Raw genomic sequence first — 14,678 nt, forward strand, 5'->3', positions numbered from 1 at the left:
ATAGACTTGAATCACATTTGATGTAACGATTTAAAGTATTTCTGACAGATATTTTATCCCCAGATCTTGACTGTCTGATTTCCCCTCTACATTCAGTCTTTTTTTCTTTAGCTGGAAGAAACGAGCTTCCGTCTGTTCTTTGGGTTTATTTTAACATCCCAAAGTGGTAAAAACATCCGTTCGGTCTGGAATGAGATAAAAGTCAGCATGAACTCCACCTGCTCCGTTTGTTCACGCCGATTCAAACACGACAGAGAATGAAAAGAAAAAGTTTTAATTTGACAACAAACAAGACGACACATTGCCATGGCGATGAGTGAGCTCAGCAGCCAATAGAAACCAGGATCACGGTGACGTTGTCGGCACAGCCCCGCCTCACCGCCTCGCCGGCCAGCTGCTGGCACGCAGATTCAAAGCGCAGCTCCTCCTCCGTCACCCCCGACCTCGGCTCCACGCTCCCCTCCTGCGGGGAAACGGTGAAAGAATCGTTGGGTTCAGGACGGGAAACAGAGCCGGGCTTCAGCTTTGAAAGGAAAAGTCACCTGCAGCAGGTTGAGGACGAACTTGTTGGCTTCATCAGCTGAAAACACTTTGAACAAACCGTCACAGGCGAGAATGATGAACCTGCAGGGAGAGAGGAGCGAAACTTAGCCCCGCCCCTTTTTACAGCCACCAATAACAGGGGAGAAGGCAGCCTGTGGTCACTAGCTTCATCATCACTTAGCCCCGCCCTAATCTGATTCTGGTTCTGATCCTGGTTCTAGTTCTGGTTCTAGTTCTGATCTGATTCTGGTTCTGATCTGGTTCTGATTCTGGTTCTAGTTTTGATCTGATTCTGGTTCTGATCTGGTTCTGATTCTGGTTCTAGTTTTGATCTGATTCTAGTTCTGATCTGATTCTGATCTGGTTCTGGTTCTGATTCTGGTTCAACCTTTTAGTGGAATTTATCCTCATTTATATATTTATTTGTATTTACTTCAGATTGTGGCAGCTTCAGGCTTCCGTACTTGGTGCTCTCCGATTGATCGATTGATTGATCGATTGATTGATCGATCAGAGAGCATCAGCAGAGCCTCACGTCTCCGTTTTGAAGCCTTTAGCAGTGAGCGTCTGTTCTTGCCTGTCATTGGCTGTGAGCTGGCACCTCCTCAGGTCCGGCGTTGAGATGACGCCGCAGCGTTTGTACTGACCGTCTCCGATGGACCGGGACACCTCGAGCACGCCGAGCACGCGGCCGTCCCTGCGAGCACAAACCGACACGCCGCCGTTAGTTTCGGGCCCCCGAGGACTGGAGTCGGCGGTCTGGAGTTAAAGCCCAACCTGACGGTGCCGCCGGCCCTCTGGATCCTCATCCGCTCCTCGTAGATGGTCGGGTTGTGCTCCTTACTGAGCGCCAGAGTCACCGGCTTCCTCTGCCCGCCTGGCGCCGGCGCCGCCTCCGTCCGACACAACACCGCCTGCAGACAGAGAAGCGCCATCAGACCCGAACACGCGCCGCTGCGAGCAGCCGGCAGGAGCCTCGCTCACCCTGCTGTCTCCCAGGTTGGCCACGTACAGCGTGTCGTCCACCAGCAGCACGCAGGTCGCCGTGGAGCCGTCCTTCCACGCCGGCTTCCTGCTCAGAGAAACACGGGTCAGCTTCTGCGTTTCAGAGCGTTAAAATCCGCGGTTCGCTCGGTCTTACTGGCTGGAGGCTTTCTTCAGGAACTCCTCGTCTGTCTGTCGGAAAGTGTCCACGAGGCACTTCTTCATCAGCTTCTCGAAGTTTTCGGGGTCGCCTGAAACAGAACGACCACGTTGGCTTCCACGCTTCAGGAGCTTCGCTTTTTCACGGCTCACAGGAGACTCACCGGTCGGGAACTTCTTCGCCAGATTGTGGTGAAGATGCTCAGCGGCGAATCGGGAGGCTCGAGCGCCGCCGTGACCGTCGAACACCGCGAAGTACGAGACGCGAGACCTGCAGGACACAAAGAGACAAGCAGAGGGTCATTCAGCGTCTCTTCAACCGTTTTATTCCCGCTTTGCTCCTGAAAATGATGTCAGATGTAATTCCCAGTCTGACCAGGTGTCAGTGTTGTTTCACATTTCATCACATGGCTTCAGGTGCTGATGATAATGATGAAGAGGAGTTAGTTTTCATGCCTTTTTTACTTGTTTTTAACTGTGTCCCACAGGAATTATCAGTTTCTATGCAGATGAGACTCTGATGTGTCACAGTTTGGAAAAATAAGGCAATTTATTATTTAACGATGATTTAGGTGATCGAGTATTCTATCGATTATCCCACCGATGGATCGTCTAACGGGATAAGAAATAATTTCATACGAATAACGGATTAAAAGAGAAAAAAGACGTCTTAACTTCAAACATTCGCTGGCTTATTTTTCAGCAAATTTAAGAGTTGAAGTGCATTTAATATTCTTTAAAAGAGCGAATAGTTCTGGTGAAATTCAAACGATTCTTCGAGTAATTCGATTAAAACAAATCCTCGACGTTTTTAAAAACCCCAGCAGCTTGATTTAAAGACTTCAGCTGCATCAAAACAGAGTTTATGAAAGCAGAGACAGCAGGAGAGAAGCTAACAGATGTTAGCATAGCATAGCATGTTAACACAGCTGGATGTTAGCCAGAAAGCTAACAGCTGCTGTTTTATAGTCCTGTTATAGGAGGAAGAAGGTGTTTTGGTCATATCACCGAGGAATAACTGTGGCTTCAAGCTGGTTCAAAGTGTACATTTTTCCCTGTTAAGTAGTAATTATTATTCATATATATATATATATATAATTATAAGGTATTTCTTACACGTGTCCTGGCAGCGACGACAGACAGCTGCTCATGTCGGGCAGCAGCACATAGGCGTCCTGCATCTCTTCACGCTCGCCACGCCTTGCCGCCACGTAGGCCTTCAGCACCGGGAGACCTGAAGCAAACAGACAGCGTGAGTCCAGCTCTCGAGGCGCCGGGGGTTCGTCTACTCAGCGTCTGAGAGCTTTGATGAGAGGAAAAGAAGCAAACAAACATTGTGGTGGAACAGCTGAAAACCTTCTTTACAAACTTTCTTGATCTCCTCCTCCTCCTCTGAATCCTCTCGCCTTCGTTTAAACCTTTTCTCTTCTTCTTCTTCTTCTTTTTCTTCATCTTTGCTCTCTGGCTGAGCTGCGACTGAAAGTCGACCTGAAGAAGAATCAAACAGAGACAATTAAAACCTGTAAATCTGATGTTTTATGTATCAGGAAATGGCTTTGGTATCCAGAGGAGTTCATGGTGGACTCAATGACTGCAAGGTGCCCAGGTCCTGTGGCTGCAGAACCAGCCCAGATCATCAGCCCTCCACCACCGTGCTTGACAGCTGGTATGAGGTGTTTGTGCTGATATGCTGTGTTTGGTTTCCTCCAAACGTGCTGCTGTGCATTAGGACCAAACATCTCCACTTTGCTCTGGTCTGTCCAAAGGACATTGTTCCAGAAGTCTTGAGCTTTGTTCAGATGCAGCTTTGCAAACCTAAGCTGTGCTGCCATGTTCTTTTTAGAGAGAAGAGGCTTTCTCCTGCAGCCCTTCCAAACAAGCCATCCTTGTTCAGTCTTTTTCTAACTGTGCTGCCATGACCTTTAACCTTTAACATGCTAACTGAGGCCTGTAGAGTCTGAGATGTAGCTCTGGGCTATTTCACCTTGGGGTGACCTTTAACCTTTAACATGCTAACTGAGGCCTGTAGAGTCTGAGATGTAGCTCTGGGCTTTTTCACCTTGGGGTGACCTTTAACCTTTAGCATGCTAACTGAGGCCTGTAGAGTCTGAGATGTAGCTCTGGGCTTCTTCACCTTGGGGTGACCTTTAACCTTTAACATGCTAACTGAGGCCTGTAGAGTCTGAGATGTAGCTCTGGGCTTCTTCACCTTGGGGTGACCTTTAACCTTTAACATGCTAACTGAGGCCTGTAGAGTCTGAGATGTAGCTCTGGGCTTCTTCACCTTGGGGTGACCTTTAACCTTTAACATGCTAACTGAGGCCTGTAGAGTCTGAGATGTAGCTCTGGGCTTTTTCACCTTGGGGTGACCTTTAACCTTTAACATGCTAACTGAGGCCTGTAGAGTCTGAGATGTAGCTCTGGGCTTCTTCACCTTGGGGTGACCTTTAACCTTTAACATGCTAACTGAGGCCTGTAGAGTCTGAGATGTAGCTCTGGGCTTCTTCACCTTGGGGTGACCTTTAACCTTTAACATGCTAACTGAGGCCTGTAGAGTCTGAGATGTAGCTCTGGGCTTTTTCACCTTGGGGTGACCTTTAACCTTTAGCATGCTAACTGAGGCCTGTAGAGTCTGAGATGTAGCTCTGGGCTTCTTCACCTTGGGGTGAACTTGCTGGGACGTCCACTCCTGGGAAGATTGACAGCTGTCCTGAATGTTTTCCACTTGTGAATAATCTTTCTCTCTGTAGAATGATGGACTCCAGATAGTTTGGAAATGGCCTTATAACCCTTCCCAGACTGATGGGCAGCAGCAGCTGCTTCTCTAAGATCATTGCTGGTGTCTTTCCTCCTTGGCATCGTGTTAAACTGACAGAACTCCTGCTTTTATAGAGCTGCTCACACTGACTGAGGATCAGTTAATCAGAGCATTGATCAGCAGCTGCTGGCTGCTTCTTACCCTCTTAGTTCCTGCGGTTCCTGAAGATCTTATGTCAACATGTAAAAAAATTTAAGATATTATCTCAACATGAATCAAACAGCTTCCCTGTTTAATTTCACTCTTATTTCATTCTATTTATCTTCTACAGAAATATATGTTGTTGCTTGTTTGTAAGAGACTTTTTCATCTGATTTTTCAATTTAATTGTTGTTTTTTCATGTTTCTAAAGGCTAACATAAATCCTTGCACATATTTCTCTAATAGCATCATTACTAACGTTAGCAGCCTTCTCTGCTCTTTAACTGGACCGTTAACTTAGCAGCTGTCGGTACCGGTACCGTTAGTTCAGGCACACTCACCGGAAGTCTGTGTCGGTTCTGGCAGGTCATCGAACAGATCCATTCTGCTGGGTTAGCCCAACAGCTAGTCAACGAGCTAACTAGCGTAGCTACTGGAGCTAACTTCCAGCACCCCGCTGCGGCTAAGTGCGTGTGCGCGTATTTGTGTGAGCTGACGACTCAAACCGAAACCTGATTTAAAACGGGCCCAAATATCCTAAAAGTGTGTCGGTGAAAAGATTCCGTCACTTCTGGTGCAGAACGTCTTATCGGAGCTCAGGAAATACTGTTAGCATGAAGTTAGCAGCAACAGCTAAAAATGCTTCCGGTGTTTCTTGCAAAACAAAAGTCCTGATAAAACTGGAAGTCCACTTCCGCCTGAGATGGAAAATGATTGATAGACATTGAATATCAAAGATATTATTTGGTATATTTTACATCTGGTAATGTCATTGACAATGTCATTGGCAAATAATGACCAAATTACACCAAATAATGACCAAATTATACCAAATAATGATCGAAATATACCAAATAATGACCAAATATACCAAATAATGATCAAAATATACCAAGTAATGACCAAAATATACCAAATAATGACCAAATATACAAAATAATGACCAACATATACCAAATAATGACCAAATTACACCAATAATGACCAAATTACACCAAATAATGACCAAATATACCAAATAATGATCAAAACATACCAAGTAATGACCAAAATATACCAAATAATGACCAAATATACCAAATAATGACCAAATTACACCAAATAATGACCAAATTATACCAAATAATGACCAAATATACCAAATAATGACCAAAATACACCAAATAATGACCAAATTACACCAAATAAAGACCAAATTACACCAAATAATGACCAAATTACACCAAATAATGACCAAATATACCAAATAATGACCAAAATACACCAAATAATGACCAAAATATACCAAATAATGACCAAATATACCAAATAATGATCAAAATATACCAAGTAATGACCAAAATATACCAAATAATGACCAAATATACCAAATAATGACCAAATATACCAAATAATGACCAAAATACACCAAATAATGACCAGATTACACCAAATAAAGACCAAATTACACCAAATAATGACCAAATTACACCAAATAATGACCAAATATACCAAATAATGACCAAAATACACCAAATAATGACCAAATTACACCAAATAAAGACCAAATTACACCAAATAATGACCAAATTACACCAAATAATGACCAAATATACCAAATAATGACCAAAATACACCAAATAATGACCAAAATATACCAAATAATGACCAAATATACCAAATAATGATCAAAATATACCAAGTAATGACCAAAATATACCAAATAATGACCAAATATACCAAATAATGACCAAATATACCAAATAATGACCAAAATACACCAAATAATGACCAAATTACACCAAATAAAGACCAAATTACACCAAATAATGACCAAATTACACCAAACAATGACCAAATATACCAAATAATGACCAAAATACACCAAATAATGACCAAATTACACCAAATAAAGACCAAATTACACCAAATAATGACCAAATTACACCAAATAATGACCAAATATACCAAATAATGACCAAAATACACCAAATAATGACCAAAATATACCAAATAATGACCAAATATACCAAATAATGATCAAAATATACCAAGTAATGACCAAAATATACCAAATAATGACCAAATATACCAAATAATGACCAAATTACACCAAATAATGACCAAAATATACCAAATAATGACCAAATTACACCAAATAATGACCAACTATACCAAACAATGACCAAATAATGACCAAATTATACCAAATAATGACCAAATATAACAAATAATGACCAAATATACCAAATTAAAATCATCAGGTGGGGTCCACCCTAGACGGGTCGCCAGTCCATCACAGGGCCACACGAGACAAACAACAACACTCACTCCTAAGGACAGTTTTAGAGTCACCAGTTAACCTAACAGCATGTTTTTGGACGGTGGGAGGAAGCCGGAGAACCCGGGAGAACCCAGGCATACTTAGGGGAGAACATTTAGGCTCCACACAGAAGGAACCAGCTGGGAGTTGAACCTGGAACCCTCCTTCTGTGAGGTGATGGTTCTGACGTCACACCACTGAGCAGCCCCTAAACTTAAGTTGAAATGATTAAAAAAAAAATCATTTTTCAGAAACAATTTTTAAAAAGTTACACTTTTGGTCAAATTAAACAGATAGTTGAAACAAAAATGAGAAATTGTGAGATAAAAATGTAAAAAATACACCTGTTATTATTGACGTCCTTGTTTTTTTTGGCATTAGACTCCTGGGGCCCCTGGCTCAGACCCCCGGAGGCCCCCCGGAGGCCCTCTCGTTGATCCGCCCGTGGCGGCGGCTGCTCCGCGGATCCTATTGGCTGCCGGCGGATGAGAGCTGGAGGGTCCGGGGTCTGTTTGCGTGGAAACGCGTCACACCCTGACGATGACCAGGAGGTGATCTGACCTCAGGACGGGCTGCAGGTGTTTTCTGACTCTGACAACATGCGCGTCGCGCTCGTGTGTCTCTGGATCAGCTGGATCTTTACGCTTCACGGCGCCGCGCTGCAGCCTCCTCCGCGGGAGGAGGGAGGCGTGCAGCCCGGCGGGCAGCGGCGGACGGAGCGGGCTCGGGAGGGCGGCCGGACCGTCTGGGGGAGGCAGAGCACCGGCAGACCTGCAGCCACACCGCGGCAGGAGGACACTCAACCGGCGGGGACCGGGGGGAAGCCCGGCGGCCGCAGGAGAGCAGCTCTGAGCGGGTGAGCGACAGAAACACCGATCAGCTCATGTTCTTCTGCACTTTCACGCTTAAAGGAAAGTTTCTCTGTCTTATCCTTTGTTTTTCAACTTTTTTAAAGATAAATTTCTTCTCTTCAGAGGTCATTTGACTTCTTACGGCTCTGTTGTTTCTTATTTCATGACTTTTTATCGTTTTTTTTTCTCTTTTTTTGGATCTTTTTGTTGTTTTTCTCCCTTTGTGTGAGTTTGTGTCTGCACTGTTTGGTTTTCCATCACGTGGCATCAAGACTTTCTTTGTCTCTTTCTTTTTAAAACCCCTCTTCTTTATCCTAAAAATCCCTGCAAAGCCTCTGCAGCCTCTGACACTTTGGTTTATCTCCACAACAACACACAGAAAGTTGGATATTTTCTGCTTCAAACCAAAGGTTTAATCTGTGAAAACCTTCATTTAAACCACTGCCTGCCTTTTTGTTGGAGTTCCTGAATGTAAATGAGTGTCTGGTGGTGAGAACGAGTGTTTTCAACAGGTGAAGTCCAGGTGAGGCTCTGACAGAGCATCGTGTGTGTGTGTGTGTGTGCGCGCGTGTGTGTGTGTGTGTCCATAGCCACAAAGCAGCCAACCAATCGGCTTCTGGCAGGTGTGTCACATGTCAGGAATGTGTGAAAATACTGTGTTTGTGTGTAAATGAGCTCAAGTGCAAGTCTGACTGACGGTCAAGTGATGGATGCAAAGTCAACACGCACACACACACAGACACACACGCACACACACACACACACACACACACACACACACACACACACAGATCAGTGTGTCCGAGCTTTAACCCTCTGAACTGAAAAGACCTTCCTGACTTTTAAGCCCTGTTGAAACACACAAAAATGTCAAATCTTTTCAGATACAGCTGAGCGTTAAGACTAAAAACAAAAAAAAACAGCAGGACTTTTCCCACTTTGTTTCCTTCTGCCAACACTTAAAGCCGTTCTGACTCTGAGGAAACCAGGTGATGCAGAGTTCCAGCTGTTATTTTGTCCCATTCTTCCTGCAAACAGGTCTGAATACCAATAATGACCAAATTACACCAAATAATGATCAAAATATACCAAATAATGACCAGATTACACCAAATAATGATCAAAATATACCAAATAATGATCAAATATACCAAATAATGACCGGATTACACCAAATAATGATCAAAATATACCAAATAATGACCAAATTATACCAAATAATGTCCGAATTACACCAAATAATGATCAAAATATACCAAATAATGACTGAATTACACCAAATAATGACCAAACACTTTGTTTCCTTCTGCCAACACTTAAAGCTGTTCTGACTCTGAGGAAACCAGGTGATGCAGAGTTCCAGCTGTTATTTTGTCCCATTCCTCCTTAAACAGGTCTTCAGGTGTGCAGCAGTGCGGGGGGGTGGTTGTTTCTCTGCTGGGGACAGGTCAGGACTGCAGGCAGCCAGTCCAGCACCCGTACCTCTTCTTCCTCAGCCAGGCCTTTGGAATGTGGCAGAATGTGGTTTTCCATGGTCTGCTTGAACAATGCTGGGACGTCCCAGGAAAAGATGTGGCCCTGAAGGCAGCATATGTTGCTGTAAAATCTCAGTGAACTTTTCTGCATTAATGCTGCCGTCACAGAAGTGGAAATGAGCTTTGCCCCCTGATCCAACCCCATACCATCACAGAGCCTGGCTGCAGGGACTGGTTGCTGACAGCAGGCTGGATGCTGCTTTTGCTCTTTGCTCCATTTCTTCCAGCAAAGATGTGGAATACTGATGGGTCTGACCACAGCACACGTTTCCACCGTGTGACGGTCCATCCCAGACGCCTCCGAGCCCAGAGAAGTGGACGCCGCCTCTGGACGAGGTTAACATCAGGCTTCTTTTCTGCACAGTTTGGACCCTTCAGGTCTTGCTCAGGATATTTATATCGGATCAAAAGCTCTTTAAATGCAGCAGAACTCATAGCAGAATGAGTCATACTGGCTCTAAAGGTTCTGGTGTCTACAGTCGCTGCAGCCACTTTGTGCAGAACATGTTGATATTTATGAGCAAGCTGTCACTTTTCCTGGCATGGCTTTTGTTTTAGACCTCTGTTCAAAGACAGCACACCACTTTCAGCACTTTCCATGTGTCGTTTTACACATTTTAAGCTTTAAAATAACGAATGTTTGGGGTACAGTGTGGTGGAGGGTCTCCGGTCACACTGTGAAATGGTTAGAGGGACGGCAAAAGTGCAATAAAACGGACTGTGGCTGAATTTTCTGCTGTCTTGGAAAAACATGTCGTCATTTAAATTTTAAACCACTTGTGGATGATTCTCTTTACAGTCCAATGATTTTTTTAATGTCACTGAGACTTAATCCTGAAGATTTGACCGTGAAATGTGGAGAATAGAGAGAATGTCTTTGTATTTGTTAACTGTTTCTGAGTCCGTATGTTCGGCTTTTGAGCCTGAAGCGCTTTCCAGAGGGCAACAGGTCAAAAGGTCGCGTACCTGGAGATATTTAAGCTCCTGTGGGGTAGCGAGTGTTGGTGTTTCTACTGCAGATTAGAGGGTTTCAGGGTTTTTTTGTTTTGTGCAGTGTCAACTATCCTAAATATGCATCTTGTACATTGCTGAGCTCAGCGAGCTGCTGAGTTTAAGTTCAAAATAAACCGTAAAGCAGCTTGAAGTCTCTGGTTTGGGCACAATATCTGAGTAAATCACACTGTAGTTATTTGAAGTGTGCCTTTATCTACTGTTATTTGCATAAAATAACGTAGGTTTCAGTGATTTATTCGTACTAAATGTTTCAGGTTCAGATGTCTTTTGTAAAACGTTCACTTTTCAGGAGAAATGTCAAGATGGTGAAATGTCACGGAAAGCTCTGGGAATCTGAGGTGTTTGCAGCTTGTATAGTTTGTTATATTATAAGATATAAAAGGTCTCCTTTAGTGTCATTAACAGCATTGTGATACCTGATAAACTGGTTTAAACTCTCTCATCTGGACAAAGCAGGCAGCACTGTGAGGATCGTGTTCTTTGATTTCTCCAGTGCTTTAAACACGATTCAGCCTGTTCTGTTATGTAAGAAGCAGCAGAAAATCCAGGTGGAGCCTCCACAACCACCTGGATTATTGACTGCTGGACCAACAGACCACAGTTTGAAGGGTTTTGTGCCTGAGAAGGTGCTCAGCAGCACAGCTTCTCCTCACTCTGTCCTCCTCAGACTGTACGACTCAGAGTCCTGACATCTCCAGAAATGCTCTGATGACTCTGCAGGAGTCGGGTGTTTCAGTGATGGACAAGAGGCTGAGTTCAGGGAACTGGTGTGGGAACAATCGCCTCATCTTCAATTTACACACAACAAAAGAGATAACTGTGGGGTTTTTAGGAGGACCAGGAATAAGCCAAACACTGTCAATGACTGGTTTACCTGGACAGCAGAAGATCATCACAGACTGAACTTCCTGAGGAAGCTGAAGGTCCTTCACTGTCTGCACCAACATGTCTCAAAGAAGCTGAACAAACGGATAAAGAAGGACTGCTCTGGAGCTGATTTTTAAAAGAAGAAAGCTTCACAACAGAATGGACAATACTGCCCACCCTCACATCGTATTGCTGCCCAAACTCTGCAGCAATACAGAAAGATTCATGAGGTCCTTCCAGCCAGCGGCTGAAACTCCTCATTTGACCTCATTTTATTTGGTTAATCATGATTCTGCATCTGTTGCACACCTGAAACCTCTGATTGCAGTTCAGCCTCCGGCTGCAGCAGCTCGCCGTGGAGGCTGGACGGCGAGTTTTAGAGGGCGATATTTGACCTGTTAGTCAGCTGCATTTGTTGCTCTGCAGAATCTTTTCAGAGTAAAATGTTTGTGAGGAAATTACATGAAGATCTTGATGCAAGAGTCTCTTTCAGATTAAATCACACAACAGCAAACTGAGTTCTGTTTCTGGTCCGAAACGTTTGTTTTCAGACGTTTGATGGTTTTCTCTCTGATCTGGAACATAATATGTGAAAGGTGAAGGAAGGAAGCTGGAGATGAAAAGCGAACTCCAACAGGCTGATCTGTGTTTCTTGAAGACCAAAGAAGAAGAATTTCTTTGAAGCTGAGGCTGTTTGAGAGCGTAGGAAGTGAACTGAGGCTTCAGAGAGCAGCTTTGAACTCGGTTAAAGGAACAAACTCTAACTTCTGTGACACCAGAATCTCACGTCCTTTTCGTTGCTCCAAAGCTTTTGGTCCAGTTTTCCTCAATTAACTTTTAATTATCAAATTATTTCCAGCATCTTTGTAAAGTCTAAGCCACCCGAACCGTTTGAAAACCAAAGAACAGAATCTCACAGACGGCGAACGGATCAGCAGCCTTATGAACCTGAAGATTTGTGCAGAACTTGAATAAAAACAACTCTTTTTGTCAGATTTTTCTGAAAATGTACCGACAGACACGCATGAAACAATCTGAGAGTATCGTCTCCCTCTGACTCCTTCTGATGCTCTTCATTTACAAGAATCCCCCACGCCTGATTAAAAACAGCCAATCAGAGCCAGGTATTGCACGGTTTCGGAGGCAGAACTGAGGCACAGTAGAGAGGGAAGGGGCCCCTTCACAATGCTTGTGGACACAATAATGTCAGAATAACTTAGAAGATGATTTTAAATTCAGTTTCCATGCAGAAGAACAGAATCCAGTTATTCTGGACTGAGAGACAAAGCCTTCCAGACTTCCTGCTGCCTCTAACCTCCTCTGTGGGAGATCCTGTAATTCAGCTGAGTTCTCTGCTCAGACGCCGTCTTTGAGCTACTTTAACGGTGATTCTGTGGTTGTAAATCAGGATTTTATTAGAGCAGAGCGACAGTCACTTCCAAACAGGAAGCAGGAAGCAGGAGTGTCTGACGGTAACCATGAAGTCCAGGCGGAAAAACCTACGGTTCAGTTGGACCGAACAAAAGGAGGAGCATCGAACTGCTTTATGGAAACAGAACGAACGTCTCTACGATGTTTCAACTGTATTAAAAAAAAGCTGCTTATTGGTCGGCTGCATTCCACCAGGTGCATGATGGGAAAAGTTTTACAAATAGTGACCCTGTGAGATCTGGAGTCTTTGTTCACTCTTTGGTCTGAGAGTTAAAACTCAAAGCTGTCCGGTGACGGGAAACGTTCCTGTTTTTAAAAGGAAAGATGCAGAAAGATGGAACTTTGGAGCATGAACAGAGCAAAAAACAGAGGACCATCTGAGTCTGTTCGGGTGTTTACTTCAGGAGGGGATCCTGTCCGGTTTAAGTCAGGCGAACATGTTTATCTGTATTTTAAAAGTCTGGTTCTGGTTGGACTAACAGAAGTTTGTTTTTTTCTAGTGTCGAGCCCAGAAACCTCTCAGATTCTGATATTCTCATACAATTTGAATTTGTACGAGTGATTAAATATAGTTTACCCACAGTTTCCAGGTGTTCATCCGCCATGAAAACAGTCTCTGAGCTGGTCTGCCATCACTTTGCTGTACCCTCTGAGATCAGTTCTGTTGGCAAATATAACAAATCTAACAATGAATCGATGGATTTAGACGATGATCGCCGCTGGTCTTGTTGCACTGAGTGATTAAAAGTATAACTGATCGTAACTGTTCTGTGTTAAACCTCTTAAAGACTTAGATTTAATCTGGTGAAGCTGCAGAAACCCTGTACGGCTCTTATTTTTGTCCCAATGTTAGAGCAAAGAGAGTAAAGAGCTGTGGCGGCTGGTCTCTGCTGCTGTGGTAAAGCTGTTTGGATACAGTCAGTGAGGCCTTCCCTGCCGCCACAATACGAGCAGTACACTGTGAGTAATGCTTAAATCCTCTGCTGAGGCCAGTGTTCTCTGTCGGTGTCTCACCAGGTCGGTTTTAGCCTAAAAACACGGATCTCAGGTGGATCACCTGCAGATTTCCCCTCAGGTTCTGTTACAGGTACCTGCAAGTGTTTCAGCTCGGGTCATTCAGGTTCCTCCTCACCTCCAGCTTCCTAAAAGAGCCCGTCGGCACATTTCTCACACATTTCCTGTTGCACTCGGCTGTGAAGTCACGCCGGCCCGTCACTTTGATGGGGGATGAGGGCTGGTCGGGCCGGGGTTTGTCTGCGAATTGCCTCCTTTTCCCAGAGAGGCCGATAATCTGCTGGGAGCACACAGGTTTAGATGCTTTATTTGAAGACGGTTACGTCACCGTGAGCACTGGGAGCTGCTGAAATGAGCGGGTTTGTTCTGTCAGTAGGTTGGTGAGGACAGAAGCTGAATCTTCTCAGTCACGCCTTGTTTTTAAAGCTGAAACCTGCCTCTCTTTCTGCAGGCCTCGGGTTTGTGGAGATCGATGTTGCGTCAGCTGGACTCTGTCGCCGAAAACCAGAAGATGCACCAAAGGTAAGTGCATGCTTTAACCTAACTGAGATTAAAACGAGGCCTCAGACCACCCGAAGAAACAGCCACAGCTCTGGAGCTGAGCGGAAGCCTTAAAGAGATGTTAGCGGCACCGTTCGGTTGATAGCAGCTGGTTTTATTCCCATTGATTTGTACCGCCGTGAAACCATCAACTCAGACACAAATTACACTAAAAAACCTTTGAAGCAGGCAGTAAATAACCCGAGAGCTCAGACTGCCTCCCACCAAACTGAGTTAAAGTTTTATTCTCAGGGACAGTTGGTTCTGATCCATCTTTTAGGACCAATCTTATCTGGTTCAGGCTGTTAAAACAGCGCAGATGGGAACGTAATGACCAGCTGACGGGTGGTCGACCAATCAGAGTCCTGCTTCTCCACGAACTCTGGACTTCACCGAGGCTAAGAACTGTTGCTCGTGTTCACATGATTGTTTGTCTCAAGCCATCCTTGTTCAGTCTTTTTCTAACTGTGCTGTCATGA

General features: G+C 44.3%; 2 protein-coding genes across 8 annotated transcripts in view; one reads left to right on the forward strand and one right to left on the reverse strand.

Moving 5' to 3' along the window:
- Positions 1-255: 255 nt before the first annotated feature.
- ilkap (integrin-linked kinase-associated serine/threonine phosphatase) lies at positions 256-5,292 on the reverse strand. 4 transcript variants are annotated; one of them, XM_072391864.1, is made up of 10 exons: positions 4,987-5,292; positions 3,052-3,174; positions 2,803-2,920; positions 1,851-1,957; positions 1,685-1,778; positions 1,528-1,615; positions 1,321-1,457; positions 1,121-1,240; positions 543-624; positions 256-463 (listed from the first exon to the last, which is right to left on the reverse strand). In XM_072391864.1, the coding sequence occupies exons 1-10, from the start codon at positions 5,027-5,029 to the stop codon at positions 323-325; spliced, it is 1,053 nt and encodes a 350-aa protein (XP_072247965.1). In that variant the 5' UTR covers positions 5,030-5,292; the 3' UTR covers positions 256-322. The 4 variants fall into 4 exon arrangements, with proteins under 4 accessions (XP_072247965.1, XP_072247964.1, XP_072247967.1 ...); XM_072391863.1 differs by having other exon boundaries at positions 3,043-3,174; XM_072391866.1 differs by lacking the exon at positions 4,987-5,292 and having other exon boundaries at positions 3,056-3,157.
- A 2,206-nt stretch (positions 5,293-7,498) lies between these two features.
- LOC140313885 (latent-transforming growth factor beta-binding protein 4) overlaps positions 7,499-14,678 on the forward strand; it is a 66,513-nt gene continuing 59,333 nt past the window's right edge. For all 4 annotated transcript variants that reach the window (XM_072391867.1, XM_072391868.1, XM_072391869.1 and 1 more), the window contains exons 1-2: positions 7,499-7,803; positions 14,111-14,181. In XM_072391867.1, coding sequence (XP_072247968.1) covers positions 7,547-7,803; positions 14,111-14,181 — 328 coding nt within the window. In that variant the 5' untranslated portion in view covers positions 7,499-7,546. The remainder of the gene's footprint in view (positions 7,804-14,110; positions 14,182-14,678) is intronic.

This window comes from Leuresthes tenuis, unplaced genomic scaffold (genome assembly GCF_036924035.1).
Source record: "Leuresthes tenuis unplaced genomic scaffold, fLeuTen1.0.hap1 SCAF_9, whole genome shotgun sequence".
In the NCBI taxonomy this organism is placed as follows: domain Eukaryota; kingdom Metazoa; phylum Chordata; class Actinopteri; order Atheriniformes; family Atherinopsidae; genus Leuresthes; species Leuresthes tenuis.